Source organism: Artemia sp. Qi Xiang Cuo, chromosome 17 (assembly GCF_049724085.1).
Source record: "Artemia sp. Qi Xiang Cuo chromosome 17, ASM4972408v1, whole genome shotgun sequence".
NCBI lineage: Eukaryota > Metazoa > Arthropoda > Branchiopoda > Anostraca > Artemiidae > Artemia > Artemia sp. Qi Xiang Cuo.
The window spans coordinates 10,562,210-10,586,214 of NC_142810.1; the positions used below are offsets into that span (position 1 = coordinate 10,562,210).

A 24,005-nucleotide genomic window follows, 5' to 3' on the forward strand; every position below is an offset into this window, starting at 1 on the left:
GTTTCGTTTTCCTAACCTAACCCCTTTCCGTGATTTCCCTTCCCCTTTCGCAAAAAGTAGCTAAAGTAGAATATTTCCCTTTTATTTTATGATGAACCTTTTTATTGGGCCTTTTTATTATAGTTTTTTCTTCTTCATTAGGTTTGATCGTTTTATCATGTGGTCATGACAAATTTTTCTATCATGCGTGGTCGTAAATTTAGCTGCTATCTATGCTGATCTACATAGACATTCCCCATGTCTTCAATATTAGGAAGAAAATGAATAAAATATGGCGTTAAAAAAGCCAAAATCTTTTCAACCAACGAAAAAAGATGAAGAAGAGTTATTTATTTTCGGATATTCGTGTACCTTGTTTAGAGATGATGAAAAAGCACTTTACCTTGATCAAGGGAAGCATCTCATACCTTGGATGGGGAATGAAGCAATTAAAATTGACAGGTATGGCCAAAGACCAGTCCATAATCACCCAAAAGAGACATTTATGGGGTTATATTTCCAAATTTAAATGTTGTAACTTATTTTAATCTGTTTAGTATTTATTTTACTAGCCAAATAGCCTGTTTGGCAACTGTAGAAAAGGTAAATTCTCTGAATTTTCTCCCTTTGAAATGTTACCACTTCTATGGTTTTATCCAAAGATCTACTGAATTTCAGTGCCAAAAAGATGCATTTACAGAAAATAGACAATTTGCCTGTTGCAAATTCTAAACCAATCCATGAGAGTTTATATAGCCTAATAGTGTCCAAAATAGGAAATGACAATTAGCCTATCCACCTAAAAAAAACTGTTGTGTAAGCTCCAGCTCAATTCCCAAGTCATGAGATAAAAGTATAGGCTTTTCTACTTACCAAACTAGAATTTTTGAAAATGAGAGGCCTATTAAACTTAATGGCCTATCATGAAATGTAATCTAAATTATAGTTAGCCGACTGTTTCTAAACCAGCTTTAAATGGCAACCATACCTCACTTGACATTCTATTTGGTAAAATTCTGCTTTAGCTAATTTTGGCTCTCTTAGAAAAGGGTTAGGGCCTAGGTTAGGAAAATGAAACTTTCAGGGATGGGTCTACAGGCTAAAGTATGTCCCAGGAAGGTATTTTGAAGTACCTACCTACACTACTTCTCCCTCTACAGGGTCCTGAAATTTGCTTACATGACATATCTATACCTACATTGAAATATGTAAACTTTTTGTTATTCATAGCCTATTATTGACTTACTAATAAAGTAAACATACCACTTGATGCCTTTCTTTATGCTCTTTCCAAATATAATAATCATTTTTGTTGGAAATGGATTTTATCCCCACCCTTATATATACCAATTCAGGGTATAGGCCTATATTTGCACATTGGGGTGTAGGGGTAAATTTTATTTCTGATGTAAATGAGAGGTAAGTTTCAACTTTCCCCCACCCCCCTAATCTGCAAATATATACCCTGAATTGGTATATATAAGGGTAGGGGGGTAAAATTCATTTCCAACAAAAATGATTATTATATTTGAAAGAGCATATAAAAGGCATCAAGTGGTATGTTTACTTTATTCATAAGTCAATAAAATGAATAACAAAAACTTTTACCTTGAAATTGTGACAAAACAACATTTTGCCTTAATTTTCACTTATTAGTTTCTTTTTCTCTGGGTTTAGTTCTGAAAATGCAATTCCTGCTATTTAAGTAGAATTTTAAGCCATATTAATGTTTTTTTTTCTGAAATTTAGGAAATGTTTTTGCATATCTTTAGAACCTTATAAATTGGGATTGAGCAGAGTTGTGAAGCTGAAAACAATTTTGTTCTACTTCATTTAAGCTGAGGATCTATTTTGCAAGGTTTTGCTTTTATAACACACAGATTTTTAAAGGTCAAGACCCTCTGGAGAGAGAAGGAGTGGAGGTAGGTACTTCAAAATACCTTCCTGGGACATACTTTGGTACTTGTGCATTATGCAGGCACTGCTATATACTGTATGTGGAATGTCAAATAGGAAATCCTACAGTCACCCAGCAAAACCCATCAAATGGCTATTTGCAAGACCTAAATTGATTACAAAGCATTGTTTCTCATGGAGTTTACAATATTTAAGTGATTGTTTTTTGGGGTTTAGGGGAGGAGAAGGTACCTAGGTTAGGTTATGTATTTAATATATGCTATGCTTTACCAACACCCACCCCCCCTAATGTGCAAATATATAGCCCAAATTTGTTTCTAAACTATTATATATTCATCCTATTTTATTTCATTAGCTTTAACCAAACTTGACTGACTTTCTTGGTGCCTGCATTATGCATAAGTACCCATACCTTAGCCTGTAGACCCATCCCTGATAGTTTCATTTTCCTAACCTAGCCCCTTTCAAATATGGCCAAAAGAAGCTAAAGTAGAGTTTTGTCTTTTTTTCCAAAAAGTTTAGCAAAATGTATAATAATGAATTATAATCATAAAAATGAAAAAATGTTTAATTTTTATTAATTTATTGGTTATTATGGGCTGTGGTTAGTTCTTTACTAGGCCAAGGCAGCTATGATCTATTGGCCACAATATCTAGCCTATTATAAAATATAGTAATCTCAGTAAAGAATTCCATTTCTAAACTTTGACTGAAATGCTTTAGGCCAATAACAAAGTGTAGTCTATCATTTACCTCCCTCCCCAACACTTTATATATATGGTTTGAAAATTTTTCAATTCTCTGCTGTGCAAATTTTACCTCACCCCCAGACAAAATTCTTGGGAAGCAGTTAAGTTGGGAAAAGTAAACTTTCAGGAGTAGATACATGCTAAAGTCTAAAGTAGATCCTTGGAAGGTGTTTCCATGTCCGTACCTCCACCCCTCCCCCTCCTCCATAAAGTGAGCATTGTAGCTTTTGGTCATATTTGTGCTTATATAAATAATTAAATAAAATTTATATAAATAATATAGGCCTATATAAATAAAAAATACAAATATATATATAATAAACAAATAAATATAATATATGAAGAATTAACAAAAAAAAAAACATTTTTATTTCTTTCTAGTAAGACTCAACATTTTCTATTTTGCTACATTTGCAGCAAATTTATGATCATGCACTTGTAAAAAAAAAAAACACTATTTCATGCCCTTTATCATACATGTAATCTGGATCAAGATCCCTTAGAGCTATTTATAGTACATATGAAGTGGACTTGACCTTTCAATTGCTGGTTCTTTTTTACAGGGCAGGTAGTAGACCTGTCACTCAATCTTGCTGCAGCAGAAATCAAACCCTGGGCACTATAGCCAAGCAGAGCATCACTGTGCTCTGCTACTACTAGGTAACTTGTAATCTGCTGCATACAAAACATTTTTATTGCTTTAAAAAAAGCATACAATTTTAATTTTTGAGGCTGATGGTGGCTCTAGAAATGTAAAAAAATTGAGGAACTCAAATTTTTTCCACTAAGCACATTGAATAGTAACTTAAGAAGATTCTATGTGAAATAGGCTTCTATTAAAATCCATTCTTATCCATAAAAGCATCATTGATGAATGTTTTACTTCACTAAACATTCTGTTCATATACAGTGTAATTTGCAAATAAATACTTTTCAGTCAACTAGTCTAATATGCACACTTTTAAAATGCACTAGTATTATGACACTTCTATACAGTATAAATAATTTTCTATCTACTAGTACAATATGTAGTGGACACTTTGATACAGTATGGGAGCTCTCTGTTCTAAACAAGACTTTGGGTTTCATAGCAAATTACTATGATATTAAAATTAATTCTTGCTTTCCATGGCAAGACAAAAAGTTCATCTAAGCAAGGCAAAAGGTCCTTTTGTTACCCTTTTCTTATGTGTTTGCTCCTGGAAAAAGAGAAGGTGTATTAGGTGTATTTGCAACTATGGCCCAAGTCCAAAAATTTTCTTATTCTTTACCCCAGGGGAGAGCATGCTTGAGGGCAAAGGTGTCACTAGCCAAAATGTTTTTGGGGAAAAATGGATTTTACTGTATGGCTGGTCATTTTTAATGACTGATTTGGGGGATATTGCTATTAAATTTTTTTTACTGATTGTGAAGGATCTTCTTTCAATGATTTTGCATTCTTTATTTTCATCTGCCCATTTACCTAATAAAAAAAAAAAATGAGCCTGTAAAATAGAGGTGCTTTGCACTACTATATTAGTGACTCTAATATTTAGCAACTGGTATAACATGTTAGAGAGGTGTCCCCCCCTTCCTCCATGTATAACACCCCTGCTTGAGGGGCATGGTGCAAATATTTAGTGAATGCAAAATGAACACTTAAACCTGTTTGCAAATGTTAATTGAAAGAATATACATGTAAACATCAAAATTTTGTTTTATTCTGACATTAGGAGCATACTTTATTGGGATTCACCTTCTCCACTAGCTATCACAGGAAACTAAATAAACTTTTTTTTTAGCACAATTCTTTTTTTTCAACAATTCTTGGTACCATAGCAGCTTTTTAGAGCACCTTACCCCCCCCCCCTCAATTTCTTACCCCCCCCCCCTCAAGTTAAAATTGTCTATGTATAAACTGTTTTGGCAATAAAATAATGTGTTTTTAGAAACATAATTTCTATGCATTTGCTTAGTTTTGTCAATTTGCTATTTTCAATATTGGGAAAAAATTTTTTTTAATTGTATTCACAAAGCAAAAAAAAAAAACAATTGTGACTCTCTCTTATAGGATTCTCTTTTTGATTTTCTTTCTTTTTTTGTAGATATCAATAGTTTTGCTGGAATTATTTTATAAAGCTTTTTAATATTTGTTATATTAATAATTTCTTTCATAATTCAAACTGATGCAAAAGTAAAAATTTTGATTTAGCTGCAACCTTGAGAATATGACAAGACTCATTTGATTTATTTGTTTTTTTATTATTTTTGCTAGAGAGGGGGAATTAATTGAGATTATGATCAAGAAAAGTATTTTTGTTGAAAATGTTTTTTCCACAATATTTTTTTAACCTGTAAAATACCACTGTCAAGTTTTATTTTTGAAATAAATCTAATGAGAAGTATCTAATTAATCTGTTACCTTAAACTTGTTCATTTATTGCTGACTTTCAAAAAAAGAAATAAAAAAATAGTTTTTTTTTCCTTTATACTTTTTGGATTCAGCATATACTCTACTTATATTTGGCATCATCCTGTCAGTGGTATTAGTATTGGTTTAATTTTGGTCTTGAATAGAAGATTAATTTTTTGATCATAGCTTGTAAATGTTTTAGTAACTACAGAAACTAATGTTCAACGTTCATGCTGAAGTTAAATTGTTTGTTTTAAATACCAAAGACATCAAAATAAAAACATCTTTTGTCACTTGACCCATCTCAGGTCTATTGATTCAAGAAAACCACAATTTTCTAAGATTTTATCTTTGCTGTTTCAAAATTATGAAGCTTTTAGAGCAGTACCACTTTATCCTCAGTGTTTCCATGTGAACCATGATAACAAATTAGGAGGACTAATAATTTGAATTTCAGAATGCTTTTCTTGACAATTTCACCCAATTTTTTTTTTTTTTAATTAAAACAAAAAACTGCATTACTGGTTCTGGAACTCTTTTTGTTAAAGATTGAGGTTCCTACTTTTCCTAAAAATAAAATTAGGAACATTTTTAAGTTTCTGTTTTACCAATTCCAAAGATCATAATTTTCACTATTTTCACAAAAATATGTAATTTTCACTATCCTTGGTATGTTCAGTAAGGAAGGTTTTACTAGGGAATATCTACTAATACACTACTAATAAATTGGCAAGATATTTATTTTTCAGTTAGGTATGAGATGTTTCCAGTATTATTCATATAAATATATATTTCAGAGAAGTTTAGTTCCAGACAGTGAAGCAGGTGGTAAGTATAAAACATTGCTTTGTACTATTTAGATTTTGATTGAGGGGCTATTTCTCTCCTACTGGTTTCAAAACATTGCTGTTTAAGAAGAGTTTATATAATGGGCCGTATATCAGGTTCCTTGGTCCCTAGTTTATTCAAAATTATTATTCCTTGAATGATTAAATTTTAAAAGAAAATTCTTTTGTCAAACCTGTCATAAATTTAATAATTTATATTTTAACTTTAAGAAAACAGAAAGAGAAAACTCAAGTTTTATTCTTCAGAATTGACTTTTGTTTGGGAATAAAATGAATTCTGATTGGTCAGGTGAGATTTTTTTTTTTTCTACCTCTATATAATTTAGTTGAATAAATAAATTATGCAAAACAGTTACAAATTATTCTATGTTTCATATGCACATAAATTCATTGAAGTATATATATTGTCAGTTGATTATCAAAATGTTGTATCTTCATAATTATAAATTTTCAGAAGAGCAAACAAAAAACCTCACAATTTTTCTATTTCCCCTCTGATAACTTTAAAACAAAAGCAAATTTTTGTTTTGACGAAATTTTGTAAAACAAAAGCAAATTCCAATCCTTTTTTGTTTTATGGTTATTGGAGGGGAATTAAAAAAGGTGTGATGTTTTTTATTTGCTCTTTTGAAAATTTACAATAATGGAGATACAACCTTTTGATACCCAACTGACAATATGTTGATTTAGTCAGCTATTAGAGGAAACTATTTATATATTTTTACTTGTCCTTTTTTTCTTGTTTGAGTAAAAGCAATTTTTTTTTTTTTGAGGAAGTTAGTTACTTTGTTATAAATAATCATTTTAATAACTCAATAGTGTTTTTCTTGATTGAATTAACCTGTCATTCAAAGAAAGCTTTGGACATCTGTGTTAAATATGATGTTGATTAAAAAGAAGGTACAGTGACGAAATAATAGTTTTAGCACAAAATTATTGACATCATCCTTATTTACATTGAGTCCTTATTGACATCACAAAAATCCTTATTTAGCAAAATTATTGACATCACCAAAGTCCTTATTCAGATCATAAGAAATTATAAGATACTTGACAAAGTATTGCAGTCCTTGTTGACATCATAAAAAATTGAGTGTTTGATTTGTATTTGAAAACAGTGATGTAACAATTGTTGGGTATAAACCCATAGCCTACAAAATACCTAGGCTGTTTGTATGTCACTGTTTGGTTTTAATTATACAGCTTACATGAAGATTCATTTGTAAAAGTAGTGTTACTGTTAATATTTCTCTTGATCATTTGATACTTTTCTACTTTGATCTAGTTTACTTTTGATAGTTTTTGGACAATTGCTTTAATTTTTCATTTTTTTTGGCTATCTTGGATCTTTTAATGCACATAATGAATTTTTTTTTCTTGTAAAAGTTGGGTTTTAATCGGGTTTTTTTTTCTGTAAATTTTTTAGGTATGATTGCCGTGGGGCTCTCCATGACCTCAAACGCTTTGTCCCTTCACCAGGTGGCTATGATCGCTTCCATGATATGACATCTGAGGAAAAACGAATAGAAGAACTGTGTGATGAAGAGCGATATATGGCTCTTTATAAGGATGAAGATGAAGAAGCTCTCTACCATGGTACACATTACTCCACCTACTCTCTGCAAGCTCTCTACCCATTTACTTTACCATTCTCCCTGTGTCTAATCATAAAATCAAAACAAAATGAAAATACTGAAAAACAGATAAAACTCTTAATACAACAAAAGTGAATTTATTGGGATAATACAATTAGAATAATAAGACAGAAGCAAATAATAAAAAATAAAATTTTTCAAGGAAAAAACAATTGCCCTTTTTTACAAATATTTCTGAATATTCCAGCTTCACATCCAGTAGTCTTTGTCAACAGGAAAAGGACAAACGAAAACAAACAACGAACAAAACAGGACGAAACGAAGTTAACATGTACATAAGAACAGAAGAAGAAAAAAGCAACACAAACCTTATGCAAAAAACAAAAAGAAAAACAACAAAAACCAAAAGAAAAGGAAACCTACAAACACAAAAAAAATTACAAAAAAGGCATTAACTATTATAAACAAATTAACATTTAAATGAAAAGATAGGAAAAAATACCAACACTATCAAAAATCAAAAAGAAAACAAAAGCCAAAAAGAAAAAGAAAACAAAAACACAAAACAAAAAAGACATTAACCATCTTAAACAAGTTAACATAGATATAAATGATAAGGAAAACACAAACGATCTACAAAAATTAAAAGAAAACAAAAGAAAGTTCCTTTTCAGGAACTATGTTTTTTTTGTTTTTTTTTAAGCAAATCTTATAGGAAAATCCATGCAACAAACATAAGTAAGGATAACAGCTATATTATGTATATTTAAGCTGTGTTCTGATTTGAAATTCTAGCAAAACAAGATATTTTTTTTATTTAAAAAACTTGCATATAACCAAGATCAAGTTAGTTAAAATCAGATAGTCTTTTAATACTCATGTGTCTATAAAATTGAATAAATTTTTTCTTTTGATAATTCAGCTGAAGTGTGCTAAATTTCCAAAAGCTTGGTATTATTTTGCCTTTATTTATAGAGTTTCCATACCTGGGTAGTATTTTTAGTTAAGATAGTGGGTGCAGTGAAGATGTCAAAAGTAGAATAGCAAAGGCCCAGGTTGTTTTTTCACCTTTGAAAAAAGTTTGGAAGAATATGAAGATAAGTCTTCAAACCAAGATTAGAATATTGGAAGCTACACTGATAACAGTGGTGAAGTATGGTTCTGAAGCATAGTGTGGTTTGGAGCGTGGGTGCTCTGTAAAGTGGAGGAGACTTTTGCTAAATGTTTTCCAGAGAAATTGCCTGTGGATTGTTTTGGGCACCTGTTGGACTGACGGTATCTCAAATAGTAAGCTGTACAAAAAAATGTAATTCAATTCTGCTGTCTAGAGCTATAATTAGAGAAAGGATGAGATAGCTGGGATATGTTGCTATGGGCGGCTCCGTAAAATGGAGGAGGATTTGCGAGATATTTCCTAGAGAAATTGTTTACAGATTTTTTTGGGCATCCAGCTAACTGACTCTATCTCAAACAGTAAACTGTACAAAAACAGTGGCTTGATCCTGTTTTCTAGGGCTATAATGAGAGAAAGGAAGAGTTGGCTGGGTCACGCTCTGTGGATGAAGGATGAAAGATTGCCAAAGATTGTGCTTGTTGGCCCAAACGAAAAGCAAATCGTCCTCAATTGGGATGGTAGGATTCCATAAGGAAATATTGAAGGGAAATGGGAACTTTTTGGGAGGGTTTAAAGAGGGAGGCTTTGATCAGACTTGGATGGAGGGGGAGCATGTGCCGCTGTGTTGGCCTTGGGCGGCTTGGTGCTGCAGTTAGTTATTAGTAGTAGTAGTAGTTTTGCATACAGTTAAGGAGATATAATGGAGAGGGCTTGGGTTTGTTTGATGTTAGCATGCCAGTTGCATAACTTTTTTATTGTAGCCTCTTTGAGACAAGTATTGCACTGACAATAAGAACATTAGCGAAATGCACCTAATATTGATCCCTCCACTGACGAAGATAAATAAAATACATGCAAAACAGGAAGACACTGGCATCTACTACCTGTCCAGGATTAAGTTTTTCAAACAAGGAAAAAAGGACAGGGATTACTACCTGATCGCTATGTGTAGGTGCAAGAACACATGCAAATAGGAACCTGAAACCAGGTTTAACGTGCATAAATTCTACTGTTAATACTAAAGCAAATAATTGCTTCTTGGACAATATTTTTTGAAAATTTAATTGAACTGATATAATAAGTGAAAGAAAAGGAATGGGAAAAATATTTACACGCCCTTCTCTGCGCCACTGGTCACCACACGCCACTAAGCCAAATAGTACAATTTTTACCTCTAACACCTCTACTAAATAAACCACTGTTTAATTTTGACTAGTCATTTAACCATGCTATGATAAATCATTCAGTTTTGATTACCATGCTATTAATCATTCAGTTACCATAACCATGCTATGGTAAATCACAAGTCATCTGCGGTTAACTAGGGTTATGAATTATGGCTCCAAAAGACAAAGGATGATTTTTTTTTGGATGTTTTCTAGAGGAATTGTCTACAGATCATTTTGGGTACCCAGTCTGACTGACCCTATTTCAAAGAGTAAGTTGCACACAAATTTGGATATATCCCATTTTCTACAGCTATAATGAGAGAATAGGATGAGATGGCTTGGACATGTTCTGTTGATGAGGGATGACTGATTGCCAAATATTGTCCTTTTTGTTCATCAATGTAGGGGCAAATGAAAAGCCCCCGAATTTGGTCCCCTGGGTGGACCCAGGGCCACCCCGGGTCAACTTGGGTGGTCGAAAGGAAATATTTAAGGAAAATCAGAACTTCTTAGGAGGGTGTAAAGAGGGAGGCTTTGAATAGATAACAGTTGAGGAGAAGCGTGCGTAGCTGATTTGACCTCAGGTGCCTTGGTGCTGCAGTGAGCTGCTAGTTTTGGTAATAGCAGTATTGAAGCTAGCAAACATTGATTTGCTGACAAAATCAACTTAATGGAGGCAAACTTTGATCATTTTGATGTAGTCCAGGTTTTTTGGGACTAAATCAAAATACAGTCCCAAAATGTCCCGTAAAACTTGTATAAACACATATCTATACAAGTTTCACGGGTGATTTGGGGTTTCCTTGATTCTAAGGTCATACTTGTACTAAAGAAGGAGCCTGGCGTGTATTAATTTAAATGGCCAAAAGCTGGTTTGAAAAGCTTGTGTCAAAATCAACTTATTCACAGCTGTTTCCTCATCAGGTTTGAAGCTCAAGTTCAAATTTTTATTCTGAATGTTCATACTGAAGGCCAATTCATAAAATTAAAAACAAAAATATATGGCAACATGGGACATAAAGCAGCAAAACAGGTGGTGCAGCTATTTAAAAGGTGTTATTTTTAATTGCTATTATATTTTATATATACAATTGCAATATTATAAAAATATAGTAAATTTCCCAAATACTGGATTAATCTAGTTGTCAAAAGATAAAAAAGCCATTCAAATTGTCATTTTTTTTTCTAAATATACTTTTACTACCAAAAATTATAAAATTCTAGAAAAAAATTATTCAAACTTAAAAACACAAAAGCATTAAAAGGCTTATGACCTTTTGATTTTGTTGGTTTCTTAGTTTTTGGAACTAAACAAGTTTTTTTCTCATACCTTTTCTTTATTAAATAAGTTTCCTTATGAAAATACAAAAGAAAAAACTTTTGAAAATGTTATGTAAATGTCATACCCAATCGGACTTTGTACTCTTTCTTGGCTAAAAATTTGACATAGCAGCAATGAATAAACTTCATTTTCTCATACCTTTTTTTTCATTTCTTCTCATTTTCCCTCTCGTTTTATTAATTAAATATTTTTTAATATTATTCTGTATTATTTATGGGTCTATAAATAGCCATGGCTGAAAGGAGTCAGTTATATGCGCCTATTTTTTGGAGTTTCGTTGGTAGAATTGGATTTCTGATTTCTAAATATGAAAATTTTGTAGTGGCATATTAGTTTCTTCATTGAAGTAAAGGGATAAATATACTTTATTTTCCTTTAGCTACTTTTACGCTTTTTCTTAGTTTTAATTTTACTTTTTTTTTCTTTTTTTTATAAAAGATGTTTTTTTTTAAATATGTACTAGACAAAATCAACCAAATGAATTGACCACCACTGTAGCTGTTGACCAGGTTGAATAAATTTGGCCGCCCTGACTAATCATTAGGCCTATATAAGCAATTTGGGATGTCTTGTGACCTTTATTTGATTTGTCTTTAATTAATTAAATTTAAATTTAATTCGAATTCAAATAACCTTTAGTTCATGCTTTATTTCATTTATGAATTTTGATTGTTTTTTTTTTGTTAAAAATGCAAAATTTCTTTGTTCTCTGTTCTCCATAAGATCTAAAAAAAAACAGAACTTAAAAGGAAATAAATAACTATCTACCATAGTCATGGCCGTATCCAGGCCCGCTTCTTCTCAAATTTTTGTTTGGAACTTAAAACAATAACAAAAATACATACAAACAAATCTTGTTGTGATTTGCAGTTTTTTTTATCCCCCCCGCCCCTCCGAGCCAAAATCCTGGATGCGGCCTTGACTATAGTAGCCTATTCAGTTGCATACATATGTCAGTTTACCATTCAGTCAGAGGGCCCAACCGTAACCATAACCATTTTTTACCATTACCATAAGATGGAGGGCCCAATCTACAGAGGATGATATCTTAAAAGAAACACAGAAAGCTTCTACCATTGTATCATGGTTTTAAAATGCTTTAGACCACGCTGTTTTTCCATTTGCAATTGAAACGAAAATTGCTAAAAACGGTAATTTTTCTTTAATAATAGTGAAATAAAATAAATTATTTATTCTTAAATAATAAGTGTGCTTTAGTGCTTTGTTTTAATACTGTATTTTAGTTTTACTTAAATGTGATTTTTTCCTTTTTTTATAGCTTTTATGTGTTTTTCTTTGTTGTTTTTTTTTCTTATGTTTTGTTTAAATTAGTTTTTTTTTTTCGTTGATAAAGGCTTCTGGATGTCAAAACGAAACATCCAGATTTTTTACATTATTTTCTTGTAAATAAGTTTTTTATTTTATTTTCTTCTTATTTAAGAAAAATACCCGTTTTTTCATCTATTTTCGTTCAATTCTAATGAAAAGGTATTGTAGTATAAGAAATTATTTAAAACTAGGGTAGAAGGATAAATTGATTCTGAAAAAGTTTTAATTCAGAAGGTTTATTTCCTCTCAACAGGCGAACATGCGATTTTAAGAACATGTAAACTTGTTACATCAATTTGTTTGACATTACATGAACTTGTTTGACATGTGATTTGGCCATATGTTTTGGCTGTAACTTGCTCCAGAAGGGTAACATATCTATGTCATTGAATTACGATTTACGATTTTATTTGCTTTTTTACGACTTATTTGCGATTTTTAGATTTACGATTTTATTTACTTTTTTTATGGTTTTATTTACTTTTTTTACGATTTTTAGATTTATAATGGCATTTCCTTTTTTATTTTACTTCTTTCTTTTATTTTCCTTTTTTATTTTCTTCTTCCTTTTATTTTCCTTTTTTTTAATTCTTCCTTTTATTTTTATTTTTTATTTTACTCGTTCCTTTTATTTTCCTTTTTATTTTACTTCTTCCTTTTATTTTCTTCTTTATACTACTTTTAGTGCATTCTATTTTGTACAGAGTGTTAAAATAAATTCTTGACTATATTTGGATGCTAAATGAAGTCTGATTGTTTTTTAATTGAGCTTACAAAACTGCACTAGAAAATTTTCCAAATAGTCTTGATTAGAATTTAGTTTCTTATAACCTGAAATACCAAAATACTACAATAAAACCGATTTTTAGGGCCATTTTTTTAATTCAGAAGGGGGAGGGGGAGAGACATACGACTAGTTTTTATCATAAAGCTATTTCCCTGTTGAGTGCGGAAATGTTTTTTCTAGCAACTAACTTTCTTATAAAAAAAAAAAAAACATTTTCTCATTCTTACGAATAAGTTGCGCAATGGAACTTTCGTTAAAACAAGAAAAAAAAGCAAGTGAGTCATATGATAATGTTGTTTTTTCGAAGTTCTAATTATTTAACACTTTTGTATGTCTTGTCTCCAAAGGTGAGCAGTAGGGGGATATCTGGTGCACTTTATTCAAGTTTTTCCTTTGTAGAAGAAGAAATGAAGGTTTATATGTATATATATATATATATATATATATATATATATATATATATATATATATATATATGTTTTTATATATATATTTGCAGAAGAAGAAATGAAGCGGCTACAGCAAGAACTTAGTAAAGATCCAGGGTATTCAATGGTAGGATTTTCATATGACGAAGCAAATGGAGGGGCACAAGTTGAAGTAAATGAAACATCTTCTGCTTCACCTGTAGAGGGGAGCCAAATATATCTGGATGATAGCTACATCCCACCTCCTGAACTTGAAGTCCCACCAGGGTTAGAAGTTGTAAGTTTTTTTCTACTGATAAAATGAGGTAGCTCGAGTTTTGTTTGTTCCGCCCCCTTCCCCCCCCCCTCCGAAAAAAAAAACAATTGTATACCTGCCCCTGGGTGTTGGAATTAGAAAATGTCTTCAGCCCCAATTTTTGTCTTTGAATAAAAGAAAATTTTTATTATAAGTTGCAATTTGTTGTTTGAATCTGCCCACTAGTAGTTTTCGATGAATTAGTTGACGATTGGTTGGTTGACGCTGGATTCCCATTAGTAGTACTTTGGTGGATTAGAAATTAGAAGGGTTAGAAGTTGTAAGTTTTTCATCTACTGATTGAATGAGGTGGCACCTTGTGGCAGCGAAGTGGATAAAGCCACGCTCGGGAATAACCGGGATCATTGTTCAATCCCCCGTGTCGCCAGCTTCATGTTTATCCTTTATATTATCGTTTAATGTTTTGCTAAACGGAATGCAAGTCGTCCGCGGTTGGAGTGGGAGGATGTCATAAAGAAATATTTAAAGGACTAAGGGGGGGGGGGGCTAAAATATTTGTCACAGGTGAGCCTTTTGAGGCTCATATTTTTTCAGACCTCTGCAGGGCGAGGCGTTCCAACAATTATTATCATCCCAACATCTATTCTTCATTCTTCCGTTCTTGAGCTTTTGTTTTGTAAACTTTAAAATACCCCTTGAGAAAAATAAGAATTTTTCACTCAATCTGTTCTCTTAGAGGGAAGTAGAAAGAAGGAGAGGGGGGGGGGATAAAGTCTACTGCTCAGGATATCTCAAATATTGATCAAAGCGGGTGGAGGGGAGGCTAAAATATTTGTCACAGTTAAGTCTTTTGAGGCTGATCCTTGAACAGACCTCTGCAGGGTGAGGCGTTGTAATAATTATTATCATTCCAAAATCTATTCTTCATTCTTTGGTTTTTTATTCTAGTTCGTTAGCTTCGTTTATTTTTATTTTTAAATAACCTTTCCTGATTTAGCTACAAACCAAAGAAACTCAATGCTTTTATCTAAACGATGACTTTATTTATCACCCTATTACCCGACCCAGTTATTTGACGTTAGTTTTGGTCGCTTGTTAGTCTGTTTAGAGTACCTTGGTCGTTAGTTTTTACCCTTTTTTGGAATAAAATTTATCTTATTTAAGATGCTCAATGGAGTTATTTACAAAACCGCTTCATATGTTGCCAAACAAGGCCCGCTTTTTTTGGCTATTTGTCAGTCCGTTCGGTCTTTCTTTTTCGTCCTGTTAGTCCATTTTCGACTAAACCTTATCTAATTTAGCCACCAAAGTAAGTTCATCGCTATTTTCCGTGGGGTTGCTTTGTTTAGTGCTAAACAAGGCCGGCTAGTTTTCGCTTATTTTTAGTCCTTTTGGCCGTGGGGCCTATCCTTTTAATTAGTTTTAGCTGTTTTTTTTCATAAACCTTAGTGGGTTTTTTTTTTTAATTTTATGTATATTTATTTTTTTTGTGTGTTGTTTTTTTTTAATGGGTGAAAAAAAAACCATAAAAATCTCCATATAATACTAACAAAACAAAACTGCATATAATACTAACAATATTAAAATAGGTTCCGACGGCATATTAGCATATTTGGGACGATCCAAAAAAAGGGACACTTCAACTGCTAATACACTTCCTCGGGGGAAAAAAACTCTCTGACTCAAAGGAATCACCCACTCATACTCTATGATTTATCATGCTTGATTTCATATACTGACAATCACACCAATCAACACACAAATCAATTTCTCTTTTAACACTCACACGCATATACTCACTCCCAGATCAATCACTTAAACCATGTCTACAATACTGGTTAAACAAATACATCGCAAATAAGCACGAAATTCCTCAAGGGCTTTCTTACCTTTTACTTCCGCCGGAAGCCTGTTCTAGGCTTCAGGACCAATATACCTAATAGAAAATTTAGACCTGATAGTAACTGGAACCAGCGTTCTAACTAATTCAACATTTCAAGTTTCATAATTATGTTCCCTTTCATTATAAAATTCCAAAAAACATACAGGTAACAAATAAGAAAAAAAATTTTACGTAAAAAATTTTTGCTATTATTCTCCATGACCACACTGCCTTTTCTATGACGAAAACAATAAGAATTCCAAATAGGGATAGGTCCTTTCCCTATTTGGAATTCCTATCCCTATTTGGAATTCTTATTGTTTTCGTCGTAAAAAAAATTACATAAAATTTAACCAAACCAAAGAATGGTAAAATTTTTAATTGACGATACCTCGATCTTACCGAATTCGGGGACAAGTCATTGGTTAAAACTCTTACAGCTTTATTTTGTAACACACAGAGTGGATACAAATGGCTAGTGAATGTCGACGACCAAACTGTAACTCAGTACAGCAAATATGGATGAATAAGAGAAAAATATAACATTCTTATAACCTTTTTGTGAAAAAAAAATTTTCAGCTCCGCAAAGTTCCAACATTTTTGGCTAATTTAGTACTTATAAATGCAATATGGTCTTTACATTCATCTACGATTACACATAGATACCTTACAATACTTGTCCGATTTATACTTCCATTTCCAACTCAATTTCTGCCATATAACATGAACATTGTTTTTTTCTAATTAACAAGCAGTTTGTTCGCTTGCATCCCTCTCTCGATTATCACCATTCCCTGTTTCATGCCATTCCCTAATTCTGCTTGCCATTTCATTTGCCATTGTCAATTTCTGCTTGCCATTTCCCTAATTCTTTCATGCCATTTCATTCCCTAATTCTGCTTCTGTTTTCGCAGCCATTGTAAACTGAGTATCATCTGCAAAACTTGGAAGTATTGCTCGCACCGGGCCATCATTGTACCTTTGAGTTGACAGTTGTTTGAGGCATCCATTTAGGTCATTAATGTACACAAGAAATAATAGGGGACCCAACACAGACCCTTGTGGCACACCGCACTTTACTACCATCTCTTCTGATAGGACTGTACCCAGCCGTACTCTTTGCGTTCTTCCTTCAAGAAATGAAGCAATCAATTTCAGACTTTTAAAACGAATTCTAGAATTTTCAAGCTTAGCCAATAAAATCTTATGATCAACATAGTCAAAAGCCTTCATAATATCCAGAAAAATTAAAGCCACCTTTAAACCTGAATCTAGACAATCGTTAACAAATTTGTCAAAATAGTAAAGCATGCTCTGTAGACATATTTTTCTAAAACCAAATTGATTGGTGTTAAAAAAACATCTTTTCTCAAAATAATCAATTAATCGTCTATAAATCAATTTATCAAAAATAAGGGGAATCACTGGAAGTAGAGATATCGAACGGTAGTTGTTCATATCTTCCTTATTACCTCTTTTATATAGAGGAATAACCAACGCATTTTTCAACACATTAGGGTACACCTCAAATTCAAAATACTGACTAAAAATGTACAACAGATGACTAGATATAATTGGGTAAATTTCTTGAAATTTTTGAAAGGTTATAAAGTCCATTCCAGCTGCCAATTTTTTCATACTTCTTAAGATATCCTCAAGTACACGCGACCTCACTGGTTGAAGATAAATGATTGTATCATTTGCTTCAGGAAGAGAATTCCGGTATATACCATCACCATTTATGATTTCCACAGATGTCGATATTTTTAGCCCTACTTCTGAAAAGTACACCACTATCCGACTCCCACGGCAAATTACTAGGATTTATTGGTTCACTATTTGGGATTATTACCGACTTAATGAGTTGCCAAGTTTTAGCCGGGCTTCCTTCATAACCTTTAAGTTTCTTTGCATAGTAATCCGTTTTTGCTTTTCTTGAAAGACTTTTTAGCTTTCTATTAAATTCTTTATAATGTTCTTTATCAGATGCTGAGCCTTGAGTCGCGCACCTTTCATACATCACTTGCCATTTTTCCATTGAGGAAAAAAGGCAATTGAGACGGAGTAATCCTCCTCACTTGAGGAGCAAGCGAGTGAGGAGTACTCCTTTTGTAATCCAAGGTTTAATTGGCAACTTATATCTTTGCTTTGTCTCTTTAAACTCCAAACATTCTTGAAATAGTAATTTTATCTAATTTTTTTTTTCATACCATTTACCAAATTTGGTATCAATACCTGTGCTATCCAGAAGAAACTCAAAATCTGTATTTTTCCGCTTTGCCTTTTTTCCATTGAGGAAAAAAGGCAATTGAGGAGGAGTAATCCTCCTCACTTGAGGATCAAGTGAGTGAGGAGTACTCCTTTTGTAATCCAAGGTTTAATTGGCAACTTATATCTTTGCTTTGTCTCTTTAAACTCCAAACATTCTTGAAATAGTAATTTTTTTTTTTTCATACCATTTACCAACTTTGGTATCAATACCGGTGCTATCCAGAAGAAACTTAACATCTGTACTTTTCCGCTTGGCCTTTTTCCCTTGCCTTTTTTTCATTGAGGAAAAAAGGCAATTGAGAAGGAGTTATCCTCCTCACATGAGGAGCACGTGAGTGAGGAGTACTCCTTTTGTAATCCAAGGTTTAATTGGCAACTTATATCTTTGCTTTGTCTCTTTAAACTCCAAACATTCTTGAAATAGTATTTTTTTTTTTTTTTCATACCATTTACCAAATTTGGTATCAATACCTGTGCTATCCAGAAGAAACTTAAAATCTGTACTTTTCCGCTTTGCCTTTTTCCCTTGCCTTTTTTTCCATTGAGGAAAAAAGGCAATTGAGGAGGATTAATCCTCCTCACTTGAGGAGCAAGTGAGTGAGGAGTACTCCTTTTGTAATCCAAGGTTTAATTGGCAACTTATATCTTTGCTTTGTCTCTTTAAACTCCAAACATTCTTGAAATAGGAATTTTTTTTTTTCATACCATTTACCAAGTTTGGTATCAATACCTGTGCTATCCAGAAGAAACTCAAAATCTGTACTTTTCCGCTTTGCCTTTTTCCCTTGCCTTTTTTCCATTGAAGAAAAAAGGCAATTGAGAAGGAGTAATCCTCCTCACTTGAGGAGCAACTGAGTGAGGAGTACTCCTTTCGTAATCCAAGGTTTAATTGGCAACTTATATCTTTGCTTTGTCTCTTTAAACTCCAAACATTCTTGAAATAGTTAATTTTTTTTTTTTCATACCATTTACCAAGTTTGGTATCAATACCTGTGCTATCCAGAAGAAACTCAAAATCTGTACTTTTCCGCTTTGCCTTTTTCCCTTGCCTTTTTTCCATTGAGGAAAAAAGGCAATTGAGGAGGAGTAATCCTCCTCACTTGAGGAGCAAGTGAGTGAGGAGTACTTCTTTTTTAATCCAAGGTTTAATTGGCAACTTATATCTTTGCTGTGTCTCTTTAAACTCCAAACATTCTTGAAATAGTAATTTTATTTTTTTATTTTTTTTCATACCATTTACCAAATTTGGTATCAATACCTGTGCTATCCAGAAGAAACTCAAAATCTGTACTTTTCCGCTTTGCCTTTTTCACTTGCCTTTTTTCCCTTGAGGAAAAAAGGCAATTGAGAAGGAGTAATCCTCCTCACTTGAGCAAGTGAGTGAGGAGTACTCATTTTGTAATCCAAGGTTTAATTGGCAACGTATATCTTTGCTTTGTCTCTTTAAACTCCAAACATTCTTGAAATAGTAATTTTTTTTTTTTTTTTTTTCATACCATTTAACAAATTTTGTATAAATACATGTGCTATCCAGAAGAAACTAAAAATCTGTACTTTTCCGCTTTGCCTTTTTCCCTTGCCTTTTTTCCATTGAGGAAAAAAGGCAATTGAGGAGGAGTAATCCTCCTCACTTGAGGAGCAAGTGAGTGAGGAGCACTTCTTTTTTAATCCAAGGTTTAATTGGCAACGTATATCTTTGCTTTGTCTCTTTAAACTCCAAACATTCTTGAAATAGTAATTTTATTTTTTTTTTTTTTCATACCATTTACCAAATTTGGTATCAATACCTGTGCTATCCAGAAGAAACTCAAAATCTGTACTTTTCCGCTTTGCCTTTTTCCCTTGCCTTTTTTCCATTGAGGAAAAAAGGCAATTGAGAAGGAGTTATCCTCCTCACTTGAGGAGCAAGTGAGTGAGGAGTACTCCTTTTGTAATCCAAGGTTTAATTGGCAACTTATATCTTTGCTTTGTCTCTTTAAACTCCAAACATTCTTGAAATAGTATTTTTTTTTTTCATACCATTTACCAAATTTGGTATCAATACCTGTGCTATCCAGAAGAAACTCAAAATCTGTACTTTTCCGCTTTGCCTTTTTCCCTTGCCTTTTTTTCATTGAGGAAAAAAGGCAATTGAGGAGGAGTAATCCTCCTCACTTGAGGAGCAAGTGAGTGAGGAGTACTCCTTTTGTAATCCAAGGTTTAATTGGCCACTTATATCTTTGCTTTGTCTCTTTAAACTCCAAACATTATTGAAATAGTAATTTTATTTTATTTATTTTTTCATACCATTTACCAAATTTGGTATCAATACCTGTGCTATCCAGAAGAAACTCAAAATCTGTACTTTTCCGCTTTGCCTTTTTCCCTTGCCTTTTTTCCATTGAGGAAAAAAGGCAATTGAGGAGGAGTAATCCTCCTCACTTGAGGAGCAAGTGAGTGAGGAGCACTTCTTTTTTAATCCAAGGTTTAATTGGCAACTTATATCTTTGCTTTGTCTCTTTAAACTCCAAATATTCTTGAAATAGTATATTTATTTATTTATTTTTTCATACCATTTACCAAATTTGGTATCAATACCTGTGCTATCCAGAAGGAACTCAAAATCTGCACTTTTCCGCTTAAACTTCAAAGCACATTTACATCCACAAAAGTCACCTTTGACACACTTTTATTCTTGGGCTTTGGACCAAACGTTCCAGGTACAGCTATTGCAACCCCAAAATGGTCAGATACACTATTAATAACTACTGTAGGGCATAAATAATTAGTATTTACAAAAATATTATCAATTATAGACTGAAGTTTCGGTCACTCGTGTGCATATGTTAATTGCAGGATAAAAACCAAAACTTAACATTGTGTTAACAAAATGTCTTACCCTACTATTTCTATCAACCATATTTAAATCAATGTCAAAATCCCCACATATAAAACATGGCATTCTTGAACTTGGTAACTTTCCCAAAAATTCATCAATCAGTTCGATAAACTCCTCAACATTACCTGATGGAGGTCTATAAATTACTACAACTATAAACTTATTATTTGCATTACTCACATCAAGAACTATAGACTCAAATTTCATTTCATAATTAACCGCTAAATCTGACCTAATCTGTACACTAAATCCACTTTTTACATATACAGCTAAACCACTACGTTGGTTTAGAACCCTATTTTGCACATACATATTATAACCTTCAATTTCTAATAAAGTAGAATTATGATCCTTAAGCCAAGTTTCCGTTAGGGCCAGGATACGCAGCTCTGTTTTAAGACATAGCTCATCAAGGAACTCATATGTGTTTATTCTTTGACAGTTCATGTTGTAGACTTTCTTTTCTCTCATATTCTTCCAATCATATATCTCACACAAAAAAGTATACCGGGAATCCCAACATTCTCACTTACATCATAGTCCTGATGCAGAACACTATCTATCAATCCTTACACGTCCAATATCCTTTCAAGTTCCCTCAACCTACTGGTTAAATTAACCATTATCCAAAATCAAATATGGGCAAGAGAAAGTCAAAGGAGGAGTAGAAAACCATAACTTCCCCATATAACTTCTACATCTTACAACATCCGAGGACGTATTAATTATCATAATAAAATAAACATAAGAAACAAAAATTAAACAAAACAAATAAACAAACCGGTCGATATGTATACGCATATCAACTTCCAAAATAAAAATTTATTCGGCTTAATGTGGCTCACAACTTCATTTATACTGAAACCAAAATTTAATAACCTTCATAGTTTAAAACTTTTCATATAACCTCTAAAAAAAAATCCAAACACTACAAATAACTAGCTCAAAACCACTATTTACACTTTAACGCTTTGAACCATTCAACCTTTTCAACATCATCTGCAGATTTAATAGAAAGAACTGGCGGTACCACGAGTGGTATCCAGCACTCAATACCTCTCTCCATCAAATATTTTCTTTTCACCACCAATTCTTTTCTAATTTGGCGCACCTCTCTACTAACATCATCACTAATGAAAACTGGTTTTCCAAACTGCAAGTCCTTTCCTGTTAATTTCTTTGCATTTTTCATTATACCTTATCGGTCCTTATTATCAGTAACTTTGATTTTGATAAAGTTACTCGCTTCTTGTATCATTGAAAATGGTGGAATATTCTTCACTTCCATTTCTAATCCCTCACTCAGCACTCTTTTAATGACATTTTCCGGATCTGACAATGAATCACATTCCAGAACAATATGTCGTTTTTTCTTTCCGTTTGCTGCAACACAAGAGATTGATTTATTAATGATGTAACGTGGGCAAATAAATCATTCACGAGTTTATCCTGATTTTCCATCTTCGACTTCAAACTATCTGCCCGATTACTTGTTTCACTTGCATCACCTTCCACACGCGTGTATCTTTCTCCCAATTCACCAACAGTTTTCCATATATTTTGCACATCAGTCTTCGCTCTATGAAGGGACTCTCTAATTTCTTTTACGTCTGATTGTAAAGTTTCCAAGAGCTCCGAAATTCTTACAATATTTTCTGCATTTGTTTTCTCACATTCCTGTCGTAAGCATTCGCCACTCGAATCCAGAATAGAATCTTCCAGCGAAGGCCTTTTCTTCCATGTTGAAGTTTTTGGGGTTGACGTTAGGCTTTCATTTGATTTATCACCACCCTCATTACCACCATCAGTTTTTAATTTCTTATCATTTCTCTTTCTCCCCATTATCAAGGACAATGGGGAAATATATGCCACGCGGTTATCAAGGAAATATATGCCACGCGGTTATAAAGGACTGCTTTTTTTTATTACCAAACAATGACTGCTAGTTTTCGCTTATTTTTAGTCCTTTTTGTCGTAAGGCCTATCCTTTTTATTAGTTTCAGCTGGGTTTTTTTCATAAGCTTTATCTTATTTAGCCGCCAACAAAGAAGCTTAATGCTATTATTCAGAGGACTGCTTCATTTATTGCTAAACAAGGCCGGCAAATGGAAATTGTTTTAAAAACAAAGCAATCTGGCAACATTCAGTTTGGCTTTTTGAATTTTGATCATCCGCTGTATCCTTTTTATCAGCATGTTATTAAAATGGTTCAAGGCGGTAGCTATGAAACTCCTGTTGAAGAAGAAATGGAAAAAGGTCAGTAGATGTTTTTTACTTTTTTTTTACTTTTTAACTCATTTTTGACGAAAGTGTAAATTTTTTCTCTATTTAAAAAAATTCTTATTAGCAATTTTCGGCTACCATACTTCATACTAACATTTCATTTTTTCACACCAACTATTTTTGCTTTTAATACTTCGTTACGAGACCATGCCTGCCTCTCTTTCAAAACAATCAATAGCCATATTGTTGTTAAGTTGCCATATTGTTACAATTTGCAATATTGTTGCCATATAGTAATAGCCATATTGTTACAATCAATAGCCATATTGTTGTTAACAATTCAAAACAATCAATAGCCATATTGTTGGCTGTAAAGATGTATTTGATGTCTGTAGATTTGATCTTTGACCTAAAACAATTACGTTAAATAAAAGTTCGTGTTCTGGAAATCTTCAAATTGAACAGGCAAAAATTAATTTTGATATTGATCGTTCTTTTTTGATTCGAGCTAAGCTGGGTCCCTCGGTTCAAATTTTTAAGACACATTATGCTTTTTAAAGATAAGAAATACGCATTTACACATTAGATTTCAAGGTGGTGTTTCATTAATGTATATTATTTATTTTAATATTCATTTCACTGTAATTATTTTTTCATATCTTTTTGATGTAGACTCTACATTTCAGTCAAATACATCATTAAACTAAAATAATACTAAAACAAATTACATATTTCTGGGGTGAGGATATCAGCCAGAACGTAGTAAGAAATACGTTTCCTTTACTTAATCTATTATTTGGATTTCGAGGAGGTATGTAATTTTTTCTTTTATATACTACCTGTTT

General features: G+C 32.6%; 1 protein-coding gene across 2 annotated transcripts in view; it reads left to right on the plus strand.

Annotated features, from left to right (window-relative positions):
• The first annotated feature begins 271 nt into the window (after positions 1-271).
• Positions 272-24,005, plus strand: part of LOC148941876 (uncharacterized) — a 76,646-nt gene continuing 52,912 nt past the window's right edge. Inside the window, exons 1-4 of one of the 2 annotated variants that reach the window (XM_089103499.1) lie at positions 272-441; positions 7,312-7,481; positions 13,721-13,926; positions 22,974-23,193. In XM_089103499.1, the coding sequence (XP_088959625.1) occupies positions 272-441; positions 7,312-7,481; positions 13,721-13,926; positions 22,974-23,193 (766 nt within the window). Of the gene's footprint in view, positions 442-4,645; positions 5,866-7,311; positions 7,482-13,720; positions 13,927-22,973; positions 23,194-24,005 lie in introns of those variants that run through there. The other variant, XM_089103500.1, reaches the window with a different exon arrangement.